The following is a 22351-nucleotide window of genomic DNA, read 5'->3' as shown; positions in this document are numbered from 1 at the left end:
TGCCACGATGGCGCAGTAGGCAGCGCGTGAGTCTCATAATCTCAAGATCGTGAGTTCGATCCTCACTCGTGGCAATATTTTATACTCCCATAATTATATATACAATTTTGATATGAACACATATTATTTTTTATGGCATACCAGCAAGCCTCGTATTTACTTGGTAAAAAACTTTTGGATGTTATCTTAATCATGACATTTCATTATTTTCCGTTACAATACCAAGGTGGTCGGTTAAAACCTTAAAAACCAGACCTATACGCATTTTAATTAAATAATTATTTTACAGTTCTTTATATTAGCGCAGATGTTTGCCTAAAGATACCGAATTAACCGAATAACATGTGAAGACACCTGCATCTCAAACAGCTAAACTTATTTTTTACCGTTAGTGTAATGGTAAGTGTCAACGCATGTGACGCGGAAACCGGGGTTCGATTCTCCGAAGGGGTGATTTTTACTCGCAGTTCCCTGCTATACATTGCCAACGCTCTACCTTAGTCTATTACGAATAAACTAAAACTGTCCATACAATTTTAAATTAGGTAATTTTATTGCGCAAGGAAGAAATAAAAGTCTTAGAAAGAAAAGAACAGTTAAATGTAAGATTGGAACAACTGCACAGAAAGGAAGAAGCGAAGTAGTTTTGTTAATAGTATATATGGCGACTTAAAGGAGCATGGTCGTTTGTCGTAATTGTTGCTGACAGGCTATTCCGTGCCTCTCTTTCACTACTTTTAACCATAGAGGTGTAGCGTTGTTTTTGCGCTTTGATTTATTCAAAAAACGTTCTTTCGAAGGTTTTCGTTGCAAGCACTTTGAGTTTTCTTTTCCGATCGTAGAAATAACATGGTTACACGATTTTTTCCCATTTGGCAAAGCAATTTCGTGGTGAGGTTCCCTTTCCGAATCGGTATTGCGTGGACGTTTCGTTCCTCTGGTTGTTGGGATCTGCTCATGTTTCGTGTTAATTGTGCTTCTTTCTCGCAATTTCCGAAGTGGGCGCAAACGTAGATTTGGTTTCTTTTCAACAATTTCCAAAGATTTATCTTCAAATTTGAGGACTTCTTTCATACTCTGTAATAAAATAAAATGTTAAATTGCAAATAAAACAAGTTCAAAAAAAATATTTTTAAATTAAAGTTTTAACTTACCATGGCCAAAAGTACTGTTACGTCAATATTGTTCAATCCATTGAGTGTTTCGGGCATTTTTTGATTTATGTATTAAAATGTAAGTATAGTTGTTACAGCGGTAGTTAAACTGTTGTGATTGTAACGGTTAGACGTTGAGTTTATAAACACGACATTTGGCTTTTAGATCTGTTACGTGCATTTGTAGTTAACCAAAGGACTATCACTACTGATTAACTATTTATCTCTTAAGTTAGTTTAGGTACTTTGAGATATTCAATAACAACGCTATCATCAAACCACAAATTTATCTGGCGGGACAACAGACAATTCCTAACAAGAAAGCTCCGGAGGATTGTAAGTTATCTTATGTTCTATAGTCAACTTGCGTGCTGTTTCGTACATGTTCTGTTAAAACAATAAAAAATATTTTAGAAAAGCTATTTGGTAGCGTTGTTTTAGTTGCTAATATACTGGTAACCGATAACGAAATTTGTTATTAATCCTGTGGGGCGAAATGCTAGAGATGTGGTTTCTTTTCAACAATTTCCAAAGATTTATCTTCAAATTTGAGGACTTCTTTCATACTCTGTAATAAAATAAAGCGTTAAATTGCAAATAAAACAAGTTCAAAGGGAAATATTTTTATATTAAAGTTTTAACTTACCATGGCCAAAAGTACTGTTACGTCAAAATTGTTCAATCCATTGAGTGTTTCGGGCATTTTTTATATATATGTATTAAAATGTAAGTATAGTTGTTACAGCGGTACTTAAACTGTTGTGATTGTAACGGTTAGACGTTGAGTTTATAAACACGACATTTGGCTTTTAGATCTGTTACGTGCATTTGTAGTTAACCAAAGGACTATCACTACTGATTAACTATTTATCTCTTAAGTTAGTTTAGGTACTTTGAGATATTCAATAACAATGCTATCATCAAACCACAAATTTATCTGGCGGGACAACAGACAATTCCTAACAAGAAAGCTCCGGAGGATTGTAAGTTATCTTATGTTCTATAGTCAACTTGCGTGTTGTTTCGTACATGTTCTGTTAAAACAATAAAAAATATTTTAGAAAAGCTATTTGGTAGCGTTGTTTTAGTTGCTAATATACTGGTAACCGATAACGAAATTTGTTATTAATCCTGTGGGGCGAAATGCTAGAGTATTCACTTTGTTTTATAACTTACATGTTTGTTGTTATAGGTAAGTACCCTATAAGTAATGTTTATTGATATACCGAACCTGACTAATTTTTACACAACTTTCACAAAAAGTGTTGTACGTTTTGGGCCTACAATCATAACACAGTAAATACAGTGAAATTTAAAAAGTAACACATTAGTATTACGGTTGGTTTATTTGGAAATTTTAGTAAGATATTAAGCAAAATTACTGGGAATGCCACGATGGCGCAGTAGGCAGCGCGTGAGTCTCATAATCTCAAGGTTGTGAGTTCAATCCTCACTCGTGGCAATATTTTATACTCCCATAATTATATATACAATTTTGATATGAACACATATTATTTTTTATGGCATACCAGCAAGCCTCGTATTTACTTGGTAAAAAACTTTTGGATGTTATCTTAATCATGATATTTAATTATTTTCCGTTACAATACCAAGGTGGTCGGTTAAAACCTTAAAAACCAGACCTATGCGCATTTTAATTTAATAATTATTTTACAGTTCATTTTATTAGCGCAGATGTTTGCCTAAAGATACCGAATTAACCGAATAACATGTGAACACACCTGCATCTCAAACAGCTTAACTTATTTTTTACCGTTAGTGTAATGGTAAGTGTCAACGCCTGTGACGCGGAAACCGGGGTTCGATTCTCCGAAGGGGAGATTTTTACTCGCAGTTTCCTGCTATACATTGCCAACGCTCTACCTTAGTCTATTACGAATAAACTAAAACTGTCCATACAATTTTAAATTAGGTAATTTTATTGCGCAAGGAAGAAATAAAAGTCTTAGAAAGAAAAGAACAGTTAAATGTAAGATTGGAACAACCGCACAGAAAGGAAGAAGCAAAGTAGTTTTGTTAATACTATATATGGCAACTTAAAGGAGCATAATCGTTTGTCGTAGTTGTTGCTGACAGGCTATTCCGTGCCTCTCTTTCACTACTATGGTGGCCTATGAGTGCCACCCTAATAAATAAATAAAATAAGAATATTACGATAAAAAAAAACGATAAGTAAAATGAAAGCGAAAAGTAAAATGAAATTAAAAAGTAAAATGAAATTAAAAAGTAAAATGAAATTGAAAAGTAAAATGAAATTGAAAAGTAAAATGAAAACGAAAAGTAAATTGAAAACGAAAAGTAAAATGAAAACAAAAAGTAAAATGAAAACGAAAAGTAAATAAATGAAACGTAAAATGAAAGCAAAAAGTAAAATGAAAACAAAAAGTAAAATGAAAGCGAAAAGTAAAATGAAAACGAAAAGTAAAATGAAAACGAAAAGTAAAATGAAAACGAAAAGTAAAATGAAAACAAAAAGTAAAATGAAAACGAAAAGTAAAATGAAAACGAAAAGTAAAATGAAAACGAAAAGTAAAATGAAAACGAAAAGTAAAATGAAAACGAAAAGTAAAATGAAAACGAAAAGTAAAATGAAAACGAAAAGTAAAATGAAAACAAAAAGTAAAATGAAAACGAAAAGTAAAATGAAAACGAAAAGTAAAATGAAAACGAAAAGTAAAATGAAAACGAAAAGTAAAATGAAAACGAAAAGTAAAATGAAAACGAAAAGTAAAATGAAAACGAAAAGTAAAATGAAAACGAAAAGTAAAATGAAAAACTTCACGTGGCCGAGACGTGCCAGTGCCAACATAGAAATCTTAAAAATTCTATCAAAATTACTTTTTATTTACTCTGATTTCTATGGAATGTCTTCTTTCATTTTAAACCTTCGTACTTGTTGCTTTAACGTACCGGTAGTTGTTTATTTATTCCTTGTTATTAGCCAAATCAACCCAACAATGTTGTTGCAATTTGTCATAACTTTTAAATCTAACCAAACATTCGTTATGCGTAGGCCTAATATTAGGAGTAGAACCATAGTAGGCTATCCTAAACAAGTAGTAATATAGGTCAACGCTTTGTTAATTTTTATTAGGTGAATTTTTGGTCTTGGGTGAACAAGTAGATATACCAGCCTCAAAAGCCTCATGTAAACAATAGTTCGGATCAGGTACTAAAGTGGATATCATTGCTTCGCAGATGGCCGACTAGTATACTAAACTATTACGCTTTATCTATGCAATGTACATTGTAGGTACTGGTATGGTACAAGACTACTAGACATAGCAGATTTAGATATAAAGAAATAATGTCAACTTGAGGTTATTGTATTTTCTATGTTTTGATATGGTTTATACTTAGATGTTAGACATAATAATGTAACATGGGCAGTATAGGCCCACTTAAAGACAGAAATATGGAACTAGGAAAATTTATACTAATCCGTAACCCACCCTGACAGCATTAGGTTTAAAACTACGGAATGCTCAGATTTTTACTATGCACTAACCCCTATGCAAAAATTTTAACCATTTAATAATATGTTACCACAGCACAGGCCTAGTAAACTTGTTAAGTGCCATTGCTGACATCAGTGATGGATTGGCAAAATGACGTTGTGTTGACTGGTGCATTGCAAAACTATGTGAGACAATCCATTAAAAGATTAGAAATACTTGATTTTGTAAAGCGTGACTTTCCTCAGTACCCATGGAGTCTAAGAACTCTTTGTCGAAGATTGAAATTTTTTAACATCACTTATATTGATCCAGCAATTGCAATAAATGATGTAAAGTCAGCAGTAACCAAAGAACTTGATGGACCTGGAAAGTGTTTAGGATATCGCGCCATGCATCAGAAAGTAAGGAAACAGCACCATATGAATGTACCTAGGGACCTAGTATATGCAATCATGGTGGAGTTAGATCCCGATGGGCTGGAAGCAAGAACACCAGGGAAGAAAAGGTTAAAAAAGGGTCATTTTAGTAGCAAAGGACCTGACTGGGTACATTCACTTGACGGCCACTGTAAACTAATGGGATTTCAAAAAAGTACTTTTCCACTAGCTGTGTATGGTTGCATAGACACTGCTAGCCGAAATCTGCTGTGGCTTAAAATTTGGACCGACAATTGTGACCCCAAATTAATTGCTCGTTGGTACTTTGATTATATTTATGAGACAAAATGTATTGCATCATATATGAGGCTTGACAAAGGTACAGAAACTGGTATCATGGCCACAATGCATGCATTTCTTCGAAAATCTCATATTGATGTTACTGATGCGAGTGATACTGTTATTTATGGAAAATCAACTTCAAATCAGGTATGTTGCTAACTTAACATTTTTTATTAATGCTTAAACATACCAGTGTCCGGTACTTAATATGATTTGGTGAAATCAGTTTCAATGTGAGCATAAAACATGGGGTGCAGTCTAAATATGTTTTTTTAACAGTAGTGGTTGACACTCTGTAATTAATACAATGGCTTTGTTTGTAGATTGAAAGATGGTGGAAAGAGTTACATGAACGCCTGGAAAAGTATTTTAAACGCCAATTAATGTCTTTGAAAGATCTGGGTCATTACAATCCTGACATAGCTTTAGACAGGTAACATGACGCAATTAAATTTTGCATTGCAATAGCCAATGTAGGATATTCATTGGAAAATGCAAGCATGCCCACTGTCGAGTTACAGGAGGTATTGCAGTGTATAATTCAGATGTTCCTGACTGTGTTAGTTTAACCCATTAATCCACTGGGTTCAGGCTATATTTGCTAATTGCTTTGCCCAAGGATACAAATGACTAAGCCACCAGTGGGTTTCTGACCCTACAACCTTTCGGTTGAATTCTGGCACAACAGACTATATGCAGCTGGACGATGTAAGTAATAACATTTATTTGCATTTACCCAAAGTAGAGCTTACAAAAACATTATTATTTATGTTTGTTAACAGAGATATACTTGCATTTGTGTATATACCAGTGCTGGAAAAGGAAATGAAAGTATTCGTGGATAACTGGAATACACATAGAATAAGATATCAAAGGGGTACATATCTTCCCAACGGCATTCCCAATCATATTTACAATTTTCCGGAAAACTATGGTCTTGAAAAATGTGGTAAATTATATTGTTATTCTTGCTCTGGTGTTCAGTACTAATAATAGTGATTCTCCAGGCCAGCATATAACTGATTCACAGCTAAAGGAAGTTTGTGAGGTTTCTGGAGTTCTGGATGTGAGAACCGACTTCCTATTGTCATCCCAGCGAAAGACTTTACAAGAATATATTCCTAACCCTCATCTCCTATCGGCAAATGAATGTACAGATGCTTACTTGTTTTTGAGAAGAAAGCTTGTTTCTCAGCTTACTAAAGAACCTGTTATACCATAAATATGTTTGTTTTTTTGTTTAAGTCTAAATACCAGAAAACTAAATTAAATTACCACTGATTTTATTTCCAGTTTTGCTGAAATTTTCTCGCAGAAAATATTCATTAAAAATGCAACAGTGAGCCACCATTTGTGTATTTATAATAAAACTACACTGTCATAAGGTAAAAAGAACATTAGTTGAAAAATGAAAGGAACAAGAGAAATTGTAAAAGGCAAATATGTACCGGGTACACAATATAACAAAATGTAGGTGTAGGAAATCTATAAAAGAAATACCATATTATAATAGATTATAAAAATATATGTACGGGTATGTTATCAAATAGTTAGATTTGTGCACCTGATTGTGAAAAGAAATTAGCTGGCTTATACGTAAAACTGAAATGCTTTATTACCGGTACCTCAAGCGTTTTGACAATTCGCCTGCTATGTATAATATTGATTTGCAAGCTTATTCTTTTTCAAGATTATTAATAGATCCTTAATTTATTGTTCACTACATCTTTAAATCCAAAGCTTCACAATAATCATTGCACTCGTGTTGTGCAACGAAGGTAGAGATTGCTCGCTGTGCTAGATTCCCTGCACAAAACAATAAAGTTCCATCTTCGTTTACATGTTTAATGGAAGCAATCTCTGGGTCAGTGTACACAGTAGTATCTCCTTGAATGTCGGTTAAAAGCAGCTGCTGGGAAGAATGCTGAAAGCTGAAATGTGCTAAACATACTGCTTTTTTACATGCTGTCGTTTCTTTGTTTCCACATACAGTACCATCATTCGATGTATATTTTGTAAATTTTCCATGTATATATTCTTCCAAGGTAACAAATGTGTCCTCTTCGCCGTCTGTAATTTTTCCGAAGTATATTTTAGTATATGTCGGTATATATCCAAATTTGCCTTTAGTCAGATTTTGTACTGCTTTGGCAAGTTGGGAAGTAAAATTTGCTGCAAGCATGTGCATTTGCACGATCTTGCGGGTATGGCCTTCAGGGGTTTGGTTTATTTCATTAAGTGTGTCCAATGTTTCTGGCAAGTATTGCTTTAACACCCAAGTACCAGGCAACAGCTTGGAAGAAGATTGCACCTTATATGCCTTTCTAAAGCCTCCTTGGCTAAAACTTTCCTTTTCGACCCGAATAATTTCCTCAATTTCAGTACTCCACATCATGTCAGAAATGTGAAACTGAGATAGTTTAATTTTTGTACTGGTAGCGTCCATAACGTTTCCTAATTTCATCATTTCTACAACCGATAAACTTTTGGGGATTGGGTGTTCCCTTTTCACACTAAATTCCACAGAAATTTGTTGCGGCTGAAGATGGTCAGTTTTTCTTCTTTTAATTTGGGGCAAAGAGCTTGATACCACAAGTTTAAACTTAGAATTTTCTTTACAAGCTAGTTCAGTTGTGTTAGCAATTGCTCTAATATGTACGACATTGAAGTTTGGTAATTGATCAAGTAAACAGCATGATGGACCTTGCTCCCCAGCTAAAATGTCACAGGTCATATCATCATCTTCAAAGGAAAAATGAGCATTACATGCCTTTTTTATGTTTTTAATGCTCAATTCATCAAACAGAAATGGAACAAACTCGCGAGCTCCTATTTTTAAATATTTTTGAGCCTTGCCTGATACTTCAGGGCTGCATCTTTGAATGGTAATGCATTTCCTATCTAAAATTTGCGAGTCATTCTTACCGGTAACCTTACGTTCAGGTTTCTTTGTTCTTTTTTGTTTCATCTCCTCTTTAAATTTGTTCCACATATCAGCCATTTTTGTTGATAATATCTTGTTTCAAAGCGCGTGCAAAGATTTAAAATGAAAGAAGACCTGCCATAGAAATACTACATGTAAGATTTTTGTGATGTCTATGTTGGCACTGGCACGTCTCGTCCACGTGAAGTTTTTCATTTTACTTTTCGCTTTCATTTTACTTTTCGTTTTCATTTTACTTCTCGTTTTCATTTTACTTTTCGTTTTCATTTTACTTTTCGTTTTCATTTTACTTTTCGTTTTCATTTTACTTTTCGTTTTCATTTAACTTTTCGTTTTCGTTTTACCTTTCGTTTTGAATTTACTTTTCGTTTCATTTTACGTTTCGTTTTCATTTTCATTTTCATTTTACGTTTCGTTTTCATTTTCATTTTACGTTTCGTTTTCATTTTCATTTTACTTTTCATTTTACTTTTCATTTTCATTTTACTTTTCAATTTCATTTTACTTTTCAATTTCATTTTACTTTTCAATTTCATTTTACTTTTTAATTTCATTTTACTTTTCGCTTTCATTTTACTTATCGTTTTTTTATCGTAATATTCTTATTTTTTTATTTATTAGGGTGGCACTCATAGGCCACCATACACTACTTTTAACCATAGAGGTGTAGCGTTGTTTTTGCGCTTTGATTTGTTCAAAAAACGTTCTTTCGAAGGTTTTCGTTGCAAGCACTTTGAGTTTTCTTTTCCGATCGTAGAAATAACATGGTTACACGATTTTTTCCTATTTGGCAAAATAATTTCGTGGTGAGGTTCCCTTTCCGAATCGGTATTGCGTGGACGTTTCGTTCCTCTGGTTGTTGGGATCTGCTCATGTTTCGTGTTAATTGTTCTTCTTTCTCGCAGTTTCCGAAGTGGGCGCAAACGTAGATTTGGTTTCTTTTCAACAATTTCCAAAGATTTATCTTCAAATTAGAGGACTTCCTTCATACTCTGTAATAAAATAAAATGTTAAATTGCAAATAAAACAAGTTCAAAAAAAATATTTTTTATATTAAAGTTTTAACTTACCATGGCCAAAAGTACTGTTACGTCAATATTGTTCAATCCATTGAGTGTTTCGGGCATTTTTTGATTTATGTATTAAAATGTAAGTATAGTTGTTACAGCGGTAGTTAAACTGTTGTGATTGTAACGGTTAGACGTTGAGTTTATAAACACGACATTTGGCTTTTAGATCTGTTACGTGCATTTGTAGTTAACCAAAGGACTATCACTACTGATTAACTATTTATCTCTTAAGTTAGTTTAGGTACTGTGAGATATTCAATAACAACGCTATCATCAAACCACAAATTTATCTGGCGGGACAACAGACAATTCCTAACAAGAAAGCTCCGGAGGATTGTAAGTTATCTTATGTTCTATAGTCAACTTGCGTGTTGTTTCGTACATGTTCTGTTAAAACAATAAAAAATATTTTAGAAAAGCTATTTGGTAGCGTTGTTTTAGTTGCTAATATACTGGTAACCGATAACGAAATTTGTTATTAATCCTGTGGGGCGAAATGCTAGAGATGTGGTTTCTTTTCAACAATTTCCAAAGATTTATCTTCAAATTTGAGGACTTCTTTCATACTCTGTAATAAAATAAAGCGTTAAATTGCAAATAAAACAAGTTCAAAGGGAAATATTTTTATATTAAAGTTTTAACTTACCATGGCCAAAAGTACTGTTACGTCAATATTGTTCAATCCATTGAGTGTTTCGGGCATTTTTTGATTTATGTATTAAAATGTAAGTATAGTTGTTACAGCGGTAGTTAAACTGTTGTGATTGTAACGGTTAGACGTTGAGTTTATAAACACGACATTTAGCTTTTAGATCTGTTACGTGCATTTGTAGTTAACCAAAGGACTATCACTACTGATTAAATATTTATCTCTTAAGTTAGTTTAGGTACTTTGAGATATTCAATAACAACGCTATCATCAAACCACAAATTTATCTGGCGGGACAACAGACAATTCCTAACAAGAAAGCTCCGGAGGATTGTAAGTTATCTTATGTTCTATAGTCAACTTGCGTGTTGTTTCGTACATGTTCTGTTAAAACAATAAAAAATATTTTAGAAAAGCTATTTGGTAGCGTTGTTTTAGTTGCTAATATACTGGTAACCGATAACGAAATTTGTTATTAATCCTGTGGGGCGAAATGCTAGAGTATTCACTTTGTTTTATAACTTACATGTTTGTTGTTATAGGTAAGTACCCTATAAGTAATGTTTATTGATATACCGAACCTGACTAATTTTTACACAACTTTCACAAAAAGTGTTGTACGTTTTGGGCCTACAATCATAACACAGTAAATACAGTGAAATTTAAAAAGTAACACATTAGTATTACGGTTGGTTCATTTGGAAATTTTAGTAAGATATTAAGCAAAATTACTGGGAATGCCACGATGGCGCAGTAGGCAGCGCGTGAGTCTCATAATCTCAAGGTCGTGAGTTCGATCCTCACTCGTGGCAATATTTTATACTCCCATAATTATATATACAATTTTGATATGAACACATATTATTTTTTATGGCATACCAGCAAGCCTCGTATTTACTTGGTAAAAAACTTTTGGATGTTATCTTAATCAAGATATTTAATTATTTTCCGTTACAATACCAAGGTGGTCGGTTAAAACCTTAAAAACCAGACCTATACGCATTTTAATTAAATAATTATTTTACAGTTCTTTTTATTAGCGCAGATGTTTGCCTAAAGATACCGAATTAACCGAATAACATGTGAAGACACCTGCATCTCAAACAGCTAAACTTATTTTTTACCGTTAGTGTAATGGTAAGTGTCAACGCATGTGACGCGGAAACCGGGGTTCGATTCTCCGAAGGGGTGATTTTTACTCGCAGTTCCCTGCTATACATTGCCAACGCTCTACCTTAGTCTATTACGAATAAACTAAAACTGTCCATACAATTTTAAATTAGGTAATTTTATTGCGCAAGGAAGAAATAAAAGTCTTAGAAAGAAAAGAACAGTTAAATGTAAGATTGGAACAACTGCACAGAAAGGAAGAAGCGAAGTAGTTTTGTTAATAGTATATATGGCGACTTAAAGGAGCATGGTCGTTTGTCGTAATTGTTGCTGACAGGCTATTCCGTGCCTCTCTTTCACTACTTTTAACCATAGAGGTGTAGCGTTGTTTTTTGCGCTTTGATTTATTCAAAAAACGTTCTTTCGAAGGTTTTCGTTGCAAGCACTTTGAGTTTTCTTTTCCGATCGTAGAAATAACATGGTTACACGATTTTTTCCCATTTGGCAAAGCAATTTCGTGGTGAGGTTCCCTTTCCGAATCGGTATTGCGTGGACGTTTCGTTCCTCTGGTTGTTGGGATCTGCTCATGTTTCGTGTTAATTGTGCTTCTTTCTCGCAATTTCCGAAGTGGGCGCAAACGTAGATTTGGTTTCTTTTCAACAATTTCCAAAGATTTATCTTCAAATTTGAGGACTTCTTTCATACTCTGTAATAAAATAAAATGTTAAATTGCAAATAAAACAAGTTCAAAAAAAATATTTTTAAATTAAAGTTTTAACTTACCATGGCCAAAAGTACTGTTACGTCAATATTGTTCAATCCATTGAGTGTTTCGGGCATTTTTTGATTTATGTATTAAAATGTAAGTATAGTTGTTACAGCGGTAGTTAAACTGTTGTGATTGTAACGGTTAGACGTTGAGTTTATAAACACGACATTTGGCTTTTAGATCTGTTACGTGCATTTGTAGTTAACCAAAGGACTATCACTACTGATTAACTATTTATCTCTTAAGTTAGTTTAGGTACTTTGAGATATTCAATAACAACGCTATCATCAAACCACAAATTTATCTGGCGGGACAACAGACAATTCCTAACAAGAAAGCTCCGGAGGATTGTAAGTTATCTTATGTTCTATAGTCAACTTGCGTGTTGTTTCGTACATGTTCTGTTAAAACAATAAAAAATATTTTAGAAAAGCTATTTGGTAGCGTTGTTTTAGTTGCTAATATACTGGTAACCGATAACGAAATTTGTTATTAATCCTGTGGGGCGAAATGCTAGAGATGTGGTTTCTTTTCAACAATTTCCAAAGATTTATCTTCAAATTTGAGGACTTCTTTCATACTCTGTAATAAAACAAAGCGTTAAATTGCAAATAAAACAAGTTCAAAGGGAAATATTTTTATATTAAAGTTTTAACTTACCATGGCCAAAAGTACTGTTACGTCAAAATTGTTCAATCCATTGAGTGTTTCGGGCATTTTTTATATATATGTATTAAAATGTAAGTATAGTTGTTACAGCGGTACTTAAACTGTTGTGATTGTAACGGTTAGACGTTGAGTTTATAAACACGACATTTGGCTTTTAGATCTGTTACGTGCATTTGTAGTTAACCAAAGGACTATCACTACTGATTAACTATTTATCTCTTAAGTTAGTTTAGGTACTTTGAGATATTCAATAACAATGCTATCATCAAACCACAAATTTATCTGGCGGGACAACAGACAATTCCTAACAAGAAAGCTCCGGAGGATTGTAAGTTATCTTATGTTCTATAGTCAACTTGCGTGTTGTTCCGTACATGTTCTGTTAAAACAATAAAAAATATTTTAGAAAAGCTATTTGGTAGCGTTGTTTTAGTTGCTAATATACTGGTAACCGATAACGAAATTTGTTATTAATCCTGTGGGGCGAAATGCTAGAGTATTCACTTTGTTTTATAACTTACATGTTTGTTGTTATAGGTAAGTACCCTATAAGTAATGTTTATTGATATACCGAACCTGACTAATTTTTACACAACTTTCACAAAAAGTGTTGTACGTTTTGGGCCTACAATCATAACACAGTAAATACAGTGAAATTTAAAAAGTAACACATTAGTATTACGGTTGGTTTATTTGGAAATTTTAGTAAGATATTAAGCAAAATTACTGGGAATGCCACGATGGCGCAGTAGGCAGCGCGTGAGTCTCATAATCTCAAGGTTGTGAGTTCAATCCTCACTCGTGGCAATATTTTATACTCCCATAATTATATATACAATTTTGATATGAACACATATTATTTTTTATGGCATACCAGCAAGCCTCGTATTTACTTGGTAAAAAACTTTTGGATGTTATCTTAATCATGATATTTAATTATTTTCCGTTACAATACCAAGGTGGTCGGTTAAAACCTTAAAAACCAGACCTATGCGCATTTTAATTTAATAATTATTTTACAGTTCATTTTATTAGCGCAGATGTTTGCCTAAAGATACCGAATTAACCGAATAACATGTGAACACACCTGCATCTCAAACAGCTTAACTTATTTTTTACCGTTAGTGTAATGGTAAGTGTCAACGCCTGTGACGCGGAAACCGGGGTTCGATTCTCCGAAGGGGAGATTTTTACTCGCAGTTTCCTGCTATACATTGCCAACGCTCTACCTTAGTCTATTACGAATAAACTAAAACTGTCCATACAATTTTAAATTAGGTAATTTTATTGCGCAAGGAAGAAATAAAAGTCTTAGAAAGAAAAGAACAGTTAAATGTAAGATTGGAACAACCGCACAGAAAGGAAGAAGCAAAGTAGTTTTGTTAATACTATATATGGCAACTTAAAGGAGCATAATCGTTTGTCGTAGTTGTTGCTGACAGGCTATTCCGTGCCTCTCTTTCACTACTTTTAACCATAGAGGTGTAGCGTTGTTTTTGCGCTTTGATTTGTTCAAAAAACGTTCTTTCGAAGGTTTTCGTTGCAAGCACTTTGAGTTTTCTTTTCCGATCGTAGAAATAACATGGTTACACGATTTTTTCCTATTTGGCAAAATAATTTCGTGGTGAGGTTCCCTTTCCGAATCGGTATTGCGTGGACGTTTCGTTCCTCTGGTTGTTGGGATCTGCTCATGTTTCGTGTTAATTGTTCTTCTTTCTCGCAGTTTCCGAAGTGGGCGCAAACGTAGATTTGGTTTCTTTTCAACAATTTCCAAAGATTTATCTTCAAATTTGAGGACTTCCTTCATACTCTGTAATAAAATAAAATGTTAAATTGCAAATAAAACAAGTTCAAAAAAAATATTTTTTATATTAAAGTTTTAACTTACCATGGCCAAAAGTACTGTTACGTCAATATTGTTCAATCCATTGAGTGTTTCGGGCATTTTTGATTAATGTATTAAAATGTAAGTATAGTTGTTACAGCGGTAGTTAAACTGTTGTGATTGTAACGGTTAGACGTTGAGTTTATAAACACGACATTTGGCTTTTAGATCTGTTACGTGCATTTGTAGTTAACCAAAAGACTATCACTACTGATTAACTATTTATCTCTTAAGTTAGTTTAGGTACTGTGAGATATTCAATAACAACGCTATCATCAAACCACAAATTTATCTGGCGGGACAACAGACAATTCCTAACAAGAAAGCTCCGGAGGATTGTAAGTTATCTTATGTTCTATAGTCAACTTGCGTGTTGTTTCGTACATGTTCTGTTAAAACAATAAAAAATATTTTAGAAAAGCTATTTGGTAGCGTTGTTTTAGTTGCTAATATACTGGTAACCGATAACGAAATTTGTTATTAATCCTGTGGGGCGAAATGCTAGAGATGTGGTTTCTTTTCAACAATTTCCAAAGATTTATCTTCAAATTTGAGGACTTCTTTCATACTCTGTAATAAAATAAAGCGTTAAATTGCAAATAAAACAAGTTCAAAGGGAAATATTTTTATATTAAAGTTTTAACTTACCATGGCCAAAAGTACTGTTACGTCAAAATTGTTCAATCCATTGAGTGTTTCGGGCATTTTTTGATTTATGTATTAAAATGTAAGTATAGTTGTTACAGCGGTAGTTAAACTGTTGTGATTGTAACGGTTAGACGTTGAGTTTATAAACACGACATTTAGCTTTTAGATCTGTTACGTGCATTTGTAGTTAACCAAAGGACTATCACTACTGATTAACTATTTATCTCTTAAGTTAGTTTAGGTACTTTGAGATATTCAATAACAACGCTATCATCAAACCACAAATTTATCTGGCGGGACAACAGACAATTCCTAACAAGAAAGCTCCGGAGGATTGTAAGTTATCTTATGTTCTATAGTCAACTTGCGTGTTGTTTCGTACATGTTCTGTTAAAACAATAAAAATATTTTAGAAAAGCTATTTGGTAGCGTTGTTTTAGTTGCTAATATACTGGTAACCGATAACGAAATTTGTTATTAATCCTGTGGGGCGAAATGCTAGAGTATTCACTTTGTTTTATAACTTACATGTTTGTTGTTATAGGTAAGTACCCTATAAGTAATGTTTATTGATATACCGAACCTGACTAATTTTTACACAACTTTCACAAAAAGTGTTGTACGTTTTGGGCCTACAATCATAACACAGTAAATACAGTGAAATTTAAAAAGTAACACATTAGTATTACGGTTGGTTCATTTGGAAATTTTAGTAAGATATTAAGCAAAATTACTGGGAATGCCACGATGGCGCAGTAGGCAGCGCGTGAGTCTCATAATCTCAAGGTCGTGAGTTCGATCCTCACTCGTGGCAATATTTTATACTCCCATAATTATATATACAATTTTGATATGAACACATATTATTTTTTATGGCATACCAGCAAGCCTCGTATTTACTTGGTAAAAAACTTTTGGATGTTATCTTAATCAAGATATTTAATTATTTTCCGTTACAATACCAAGGTGGTCGGTTAAAACCTTAAAAACCAGACCTATACGCATTTTAATTAAATAATTATTTTACAGTTCTTTTTATTAGCGCAGATGTTTGCCTAAAGATACCGAATTAACCGAATAACATGTGAAGACACCTGCATCTTAAACAGCTAAACTTATTTTTTACCGTTAGTGTAATGGTAGGTGTCAACGCCTGTGACGCGGAAACCGGGGTTCGATTCTCCGAAGGGGAGATTTTTACTCGTAGTTCCCTGCTATACATTGCCAACGCTCTACCTTAGTCTATTACGAATAAACTAAAACTGTCCATACAATTTTAAATTAGGTAATTTTATTGCGCAAGGAAGAAATAAAAGTCTTAGAAAGAAAAGAACAGTTAAATGTAAGATTGGAACAACTGCACAGAAAGGAAGAAGCGAAGTAGTTTTGTTAATAGTATATATGGGGACTTAAAGGAGCATGGTCGTTTGTCGTAATTGTTGCTGACAGGCTATTCCGTGCCTCTCTTTCACTACTTTTAACCATAGAGGTGTAGCGTTGTTTTTGCGCTTTGATTTATTCAAAAAACGTTCTTTCGAAGGTTTTCGTTGCAAGCACTTTGAGTTTTCTTTTCCGATCGTAGAAATAACATGGTTACACGATTTTTTTCCATTTGGCAAAGCAATTTCGTGGTGAGGTTCCCTTTCCGAATCGGTATTGCGTGGACGTTTCGTTCCTCTGGTTGTTGGGATCTGCTCATGTTTCGTGTTAATTGTGCTTCTTTCTCGCAGTTTCCGAAGTGGGCGCAAACGTAGATTTGGTTTCTTTTCAACAATTTCCAAAGACTTGTCTTCAAATTTGAGGACTTCTTTCATACTCTGTAATAAAATGAAATGTTAAATTGCAAATAAAACAAGTTCAAAAAAAATATTTTTAAATTAAAGTTTTAACTTACCATGGCCAAAAGTACTGTTACGTCAATATTGTTCAATCCATTGAGTGTTTCGGGCATTTTTTGATTTATGTATTAAAATGTAAGTATAGTTGTTACAGCGGTAGTTAAACTGTTGTGATTGTAACGGTTAGACTTTGAGTTTATAAACACGACATTTGGCTTTTAGATCTGTTACGTGCATTTGTAGTTAACCAAAGGGACTATCACTACTGATTAACTATTTATCTCTTAAGTTAGTTTAGGTACTTTGAGATATTCAATAACAACGCTATCATCAAACCACAAATTTATCTGGCGGGACAACAGACAATTCCTAACAAGAAAGCTCCGAGGATTGTAAGTTATCTTATGTTCTATAGTCAACTTGCGTGTTGTTTCGTACATGTTCTGTTAAACAATAAAAAATATTTTAGAAAAGCTATTTGGTAGCGTTGTTTTAGTTGCTAATATACTGGTAACCGATAACGAAATTTGTTATTAATCCTGTGGGGCGAAATGCTAGAGTATTCACTTTGTTTTATAACTTACATGTTTGTTGTTATAGGTAAGTACCCTATAAGTAATGTTTATTAATATACCGAACCTGACTAATTTTTACACAACTTTCACAAAAAGTGTTGAACGTTTTGGGACTACAATCATAACACAGTAAATACAGTGAAATTTAAAAAGTAACACATTAGTATTACGGTTGGTTTATTTGGAAATTTTAGTAAGATATTAAGCAAAATTACTGGGAATGCCACGATGGCGCAGTAGGCAGCGCGTGAGTCTCATAATCTCAAGGTTGTGAGTTCAATCCTCACTCGTGGCAATATTTTATACTCCCATAATTATATATACAATTTTGATATAAACACATATTATTTTTTATGGCATACCAGCAAGCCTCGTATTTACTTGGTAAAAAACTTTTGGATGTTATCTTAATCATGATATTTAATTATTTTCCGTTACAATACCAAGGTGGTCGGTTAAAACCTTAAAAACCAGACCTATACGCATTTTAATTAAATAAATATTTTACAGTTCTTTTTCTTAGCGCAGATGTTTGCCTAAAGGTACCGAATTAACCGAATAACATGTGAACACACCTGCATTTCAAACAGCTTAACTTATTTTTTACCGTTAGTGTAATGGTAAGTGTCAACGCCTGTGACGCGGAAACCGGGGTTCGATTCTCCGAAGGGGAGATTTTTACTCGCAGTTTCCTGCTATACATTGCCAACGCTCTACCTTAGTCTATTACGAATAAACTAAAACTGTCCATACAATTTTTAAATTAGGTAATTTTATTGCGCAAGGAAGAAATAAAAGTCTTAGAAGGAAAAGAACAGTTAAATGTAAGATTGGAACAACCGCACAGAAAGGAAGAAGCGAAGTAGTTTTGTTAATAGTATATATGGCGACTTAAAGGAGCATGGTCGTTTGTCGTAGTTGTTGCTGACAGGCTATTCCGTGCCTCTCTTTCACTACTTTTAACCATAGAGGTGTAGCGTTGTTTTTGCGCTTTCATTTGTTCAAAAAACGTTCTTTCGAAGGTTTTCGTTGCAAGCACTTTGAGTTTTCTTTTCCGATCGTAGAAATAACATGGTTACACGATTTTTTCCCATTTGGCAAAATAATTTCGTGGTGAGGTTCCCTTTCCGAATCGGTATTGCGTGGACGTTTCGTTCCTCTGGTTGTTGGGATCTGCTTATGTTTCGTGTTAATTGTTCTTCTTTCTCGCAGTTTCCGAAGTGGGCGCAAACGTAGATTTGGTTTCTTTTCAACAATTTCCAAAGATTTATCTTCAAATTTGAGGATTTCTTTCATACTCTGTAATAAAATAAAATGTTAAATTGCAAATAAAACAAGTTCAAAAAAAAAAAAAATTTATATTAAAGTTTTAACTTACCATGGCCAAAAGTACTGTTACGTCAATATTGTTCAATCCATTGAGTGTTTCGGGCATTTTTTGATTTATGTATTAAAATGTAAGTATAGTTGTTACAGCGGTAGTTAAACTGTTGTGATTGTAACGGTTAGACGTTGAGTTTATAAACACGACATTTGGCTTTTAGATCTGTTACGTGCATATGTAGTTAACCAAAGGACTACTGATTAACTATTTATCTCTAAAGTTAGTTCAGGTACTTTGAGATATTCAATAACAACGCTATCATCAAACCACAAATTTATCTGGCGGGACAACAGACAATTCCTAACAAGAAAGCTCCGGAGGATTGTGAGTTATTTTATGTTCTATAGTCAACTTGCGTGTTGTTTCGTACATGTTCTGTTAAAACGCTAAAAAATATTCTAGAAAAGCTATTTGGTAGCGTTGTTTAAGTTGCTAATATACTGGTAACCGATAACGAAATTTGTTATTAATCCTGTGGGGCGAAATGCTAGAGTATTCACTTTGTTTTATAACTTACAATACATGTTTGTTGTTATAGGTAAGTACCCTATAAGTAATGTTTATTGATATACCGAACCTGACTAATTTTTACACAACTTTTACAAAAAGTGTTGTACGTTTTGGGCCTACAATCATAACACAGTAAATACAGTGAAATTTAAAAAGTAACACATTAGTATTACGGTTGGTTTATTTGGAAATTTTAGTAAGATATTAAGCAAAATTACTGGGAATGCCACGATGGCGCAGTAGGCAGCGCGTGAGTCTCATAATCTCAAGGTTGTGAGTTCAATCCTCACTCGTGGCAATATTTTATACTCCCATAATTATATATACAATTTTGATATGAACACATATTATTTTTTATGGCATACCAGCAAGCCTCGTATTTACTTGGTAAAAAACTTTTGGATGTTATCTTAATCATGATATTTAATTATTTTCCGTTACAATACCAAGGTGGTCGGTTAAAACCTTAAAAACCAGACCTATGCGCATTTTAATTTAATAATTATTTTACAGTTCATTTTATTAGCGCAGATGTTTGCCTAAAGATACCGAATTAATCGAAATAACATGTGAACACACCTGCATCTCAAACAGCTTAACTTATTTTTTACCGTTAGTGTAATGGTAAGTGTCAACGCCTGTGACGCGGAAACCGGGGTTCGATTCTCCGAAGGGGAGATTTTTACTCGCAGTTTCCTGCTATACATTGCCAACGCTCTACCTTAGTCTATTACGAATAAACTAAAACTGTCCATACAATTTTAAATTAGGTAATTTTATTGCGCAAGGAAGAAAATAAAAGTCTTAGAAAGAAAAGAACAGTTAAATGTAAGATTGGAACAACTGCACAGAAAGGAAGAAGCGAAGTAGTTTTGTTAATAGTATATTATGGCGACTTAAAGGAGCATGGTCGTTTGTCGTAATTGTTGCTGACAGGCTATTCCGTGCCTCTCTTTCACTACTTTTAACCATAGAGGTGTAGCGTTGTTTTTGCGCTTTGATTTATTCAAAAAACGTTCTTTCGAAGGTTTTCGTTGCAAGCACTTTGAGTTTTCTTTTCCGATCGTAGAAATAACATGGTTACACGATTTTTTTCCCATTTGGCAAAGCAATTTCGTGGTGAGGTTCCCTTTCCGAATCGGTATTGCGTGGACGTTTCGTTCCTCTGGTTGTTGGGATCTGCTCATGTTTCGTGTTAATTGTGCTTCTTTCTCGCAATTTCCGAAGTGGGCGCAAACGTAGATTTGGTTTCTTTTCAACAATTTCCAAAGATTTATCTTCAAATTTGAGGACTTCTTTCATACTCTGTAATAAAATAAATGTTAAATTGCAAATAAAACAAGTTCAAAAAAAATATTTTTAAATTAAAGTTTTAACTTACCATGGCCAAAGTACTGTACGTCAATATTGTTCAATCCATTGAGTGTTTCGGGCATTTTTTTGATTTATGTATTAAAATGTAAGTATAGTTGTTACAGCGGTAGTTAAACTGTTGTGATTGTAACGGTTAGACGTTGAGTTTATAAACACGACATTTGGCTTTTAGATCTGTTACGTGCATTTGTAGTTAACCAAAGGACTATCACTACTGATTAACTATTTATCTCTTAAGTTAGTTTAGGTACTTTGAGATATTCAATAACAACGCTATCATCAAACCACAAATTTATCTGGCGGGACAACAGACAATTCCTAACAAGAAAGCTCCGGAGGATTGTAAGTTATCTTATGTTCTATAGTCAACTTGCGTGTTGTTTCGTACATGTTCTGTTAAAACAATAAAAAATATTTTAGAAAAGCTATTTGGTAGCGTTGTTTTAGTTGCTAATATACTGGTAACCGATAACGAAATTTGTTATTAATCCTGTGGGGCGAAATGCTAGAGATGTGGTTTTTTTTCAACAATTTCCAAAGATTTATCTTCAAATTTGAGGACTTCTTTCATACTCTGTAATAAAATAAAGCGTTAAATTGCAAATAAAACAAGTTCAAAGGGAAATATTTTTATATTAAAGTTTTAACTTACCATGGCCAAAAGTACTGTTACGTCAAAATTGTTCAATCCATTGAGTGTTTCGGGCATTTTTTATATATATGTATTAAAATGTAAGTATAGTTGTTACAGCGGTACTTAAACTGTTGTGATTGTAACGGTTAGACGTTGAGTTTATAAACACGACATTTGGCTTTTAGATCTGTTACGTGCATTTGTAGTTAACCAAAGGACTATCACTACTGATTAACTATTTATCTCTTAAGTTAGTTTAGGTACTTTGAGATATTCAATAACAATGCTATCATCAAACCACAAATTTATCTGGCGGGACACAGACAATTCCTAACAAGAAAGCTCCGGAGGATTGTAAGTTATCTTATGTTCTATAGTCAACTTGCGTGTTGTTTCGTACATGTTCTGTTAAAACAATAAAAAATATTTTAGAAAAGCTATTTGGTAGCGTTGTTTTAGTTGCTAATATACTGGTAACCGATAACGAATTTGTTATTAATCCTGTGGGCGAAATGCTAGAGTATTCACTTTGTTTTATAACTTACATGTTTGTTGTTATAGGTAAGTACCCTATAAGTAATGTTTATTGATATACCGAACCTGACTAATTTTTACACAACTTTCACAAAAAGTGTTGTACGTTTTGGGCCTACAATCATAACACAGTAAATACAGTGAAATTTAAAAAGTAACACATTAGTATTACGGTTGGTTTATTTGGAAATTTTAGTAAGATATTAAGCAAAATTACTGGGAATGCCACGATGGCGCAGTAGGCAGCGCGTGAGTCTCATAATCTCAAGGTTGTGAGTTCAATCCTCACTCGTGGCAATATTTTATACTCCCATAATTATATATACAATTTTGATATGAACACATATTATTTTTTATGGCATACCAGCAAGCCTCGTATTTACTTGGTAAAAAACTTTTGGATGTT

General features: G+C 33.5%; 4 protein-coding genes and 8 non-coding genes across 13 annotated transcripts; 9 read left to right on the top strand and 3 right to left on the bottom strand.

Annotated features, from left to right (window-relative positions):
• The first annotated feature begins 1 nt into the window (after position 1).
• On the top strand, positions 2-74 carry Trnam-cau (transfer RNA methionine (anticodon CAU)). Its single transcript has one exon. It is a non-coding gene; the product is annotated as a tRNA-Met (tRNA).
• On the bottom strand, positions 69-3040 carry LOC149722638 (uncharacterized). Its single transcript, XM_089893742.1, has 2 exons — positions 1155-3040; positions 69-1077 (listed from the first exon to the last, which is right to left on the bottom strand). Exons 1-2 carry the CDS (start codon positions 1209-1211, stop codon positions 670-672), a joined length of 465 nt encoding a protein of 154 aa, XP_089749868.1. The 5' UTR covers positions 1212-3040; the 3' UTR covers positions 69-669.
• On the top strand, positions 2544-2616 carry Trnam-cau (transfer RNA methionine (anticodon CAU)). Its single transcript has one exon. It is a non-coding gene; the product is annotated as a tRNA-Met (tRNA).
• A 664-nt stretch (positions 3041-3704) lies between the features above and the next one.
• Positions 3705-6700, top strand: LOC149722637 (uncharacterized). Its single transcript, XM_089893741.1, has 4 exons — positions 3705-5499; positions 5676-5785; positions 6135-6301; positions 6360-6700. Exons 1-4 carry the CDS (start codon positions 4771-4773, stop codon positions 6572-6574), a joined length of 1221 nt encoding a protein of 406 aa, XP_089749867.1. The 5' UTR covers positions 3705-4770; the 3' UTR covers positions 6575-6700.
• Positions 6693-8946, bottom strand: LOC149722636 (myosin heavy chain kinase B-like). 2 transcript variants are annotated; one of them, XM_089893739.1, is made up of 2 exons: positions 8278-8946; positions 6693-8094 (listed from the first exon to the last, which is right to left on the bottom strand). In XM_089893739.1, the coding sequence occupies exons 1-2, from the start codon at positions 8351-8353 to the stop codon at positions 7073-7075; spliced, it is 1098 nt and encodes a 365-aa protein (XP_089749865.1). In that variant the 5' UTR covers positions 8354-8946; the 3' UTR covers positions 6693-7072. The 2 variants fall into 2 exon arrangements, with proteins under 2 accessions (XP_089749865.1, XP_089749866.1); XM_089893740.1 differs by having other exon boundaries at positions 8290-8946.
• Positions 8947-10754: 1808 nt separating this feature from the next.
• Positions 10755-10827, top strand: Trnam-cau (transfer RNA methionine (anticodon CAU)). Its single transcript has one exon. It is a non-coding gene; the product is annotated as a tRNA-Met (tRNA).
• A 2470-nt stretch (positions 10828-13297) lies between these two features.
• Positions 13298-13370, top strand: Trnam-cau (transfer RNA methionine (anticodon CAU)). The gene has a single exon. It is a non-coding gene; the product is annotated as a tRNA-Met (tRNA).
• Positions 13371-15837: 2467 nt separating this feature from the next.
• Positions 15838-15910, top strand: Trnam-cau (transfer RNA methionine (anticodon CAU)). The gene has a single exon. It is a non-coding gene; the product is annotated as a tRNA-Met (tRNA).
• LOC149722632 (uncharacterized) lies at positions 15848-17256 on the bottom strand. The gene is made up of 2 exons (XM_089893744.1): positions 16991-17256; positions 15848-16913 (listed from the first exon to the last, which is right to left on the bottom strand). The coding sequence occupies exons 1-2, from the start codon at positions 17045-17047 to the stop codon at positions 16506-16508; spliced, it is 465 nt and encodes a 154-aa protein (XP_089749870.1). The 5' UTR covers positions 17048-17256; the 3' UTR covers positions 15848-16505.
• A 475-nt stretch (positions 17257-17731) lies between these two features.
• Positions 17732-17804, top strand: Trnam-cau (transfer RNA methionine (anticodon CAU)). The gene has a single exon. It is a non-coding gene; the product is annotated as a tRNA-Met (tRNA).
• Positions 17805-19628: 1824 nt separating this feature from the next.
• On the top strand, positions 19629-19701 carry Trnam-cau (transfer RNA methionine (anticodon CAU)). Its single transcript has one exon. It is a non-coding gene; the product is annotated as a tRNA-Met (tRNA).
• Positions 19702-22169: 2468 nt separating this feature from the next.
• Positions 22170-22242, top strand: Trnam-cau (transfer RNA methionine (anticodon CAU)). Its single transcript has one exon. It is a non-coding gene; the product is annotated as a tRNA-Met (tRNA).
• The last annotated feature ends 109 nt before the right edge of the window (positions 22243-22351 follow it).

This window comes from Ciona robusta, unplaced genomic scaffold (genome assembly GCF_009617815.1).
Source record: "Ciona robusta unplaced genomic scaffold, ASM961781v2 AP042766.1".
NCBI lineage: Eukaryota > Metazoa > Chordata > Ascidiacea > Phlebobranchia > Cionidae > Ciona > Ciona robusta.
The sequence above is the reverse complement of the archived record's forward strand: the minus strand, read 5'-3'. Positions and strand labels throughout refer to the sequence as shown.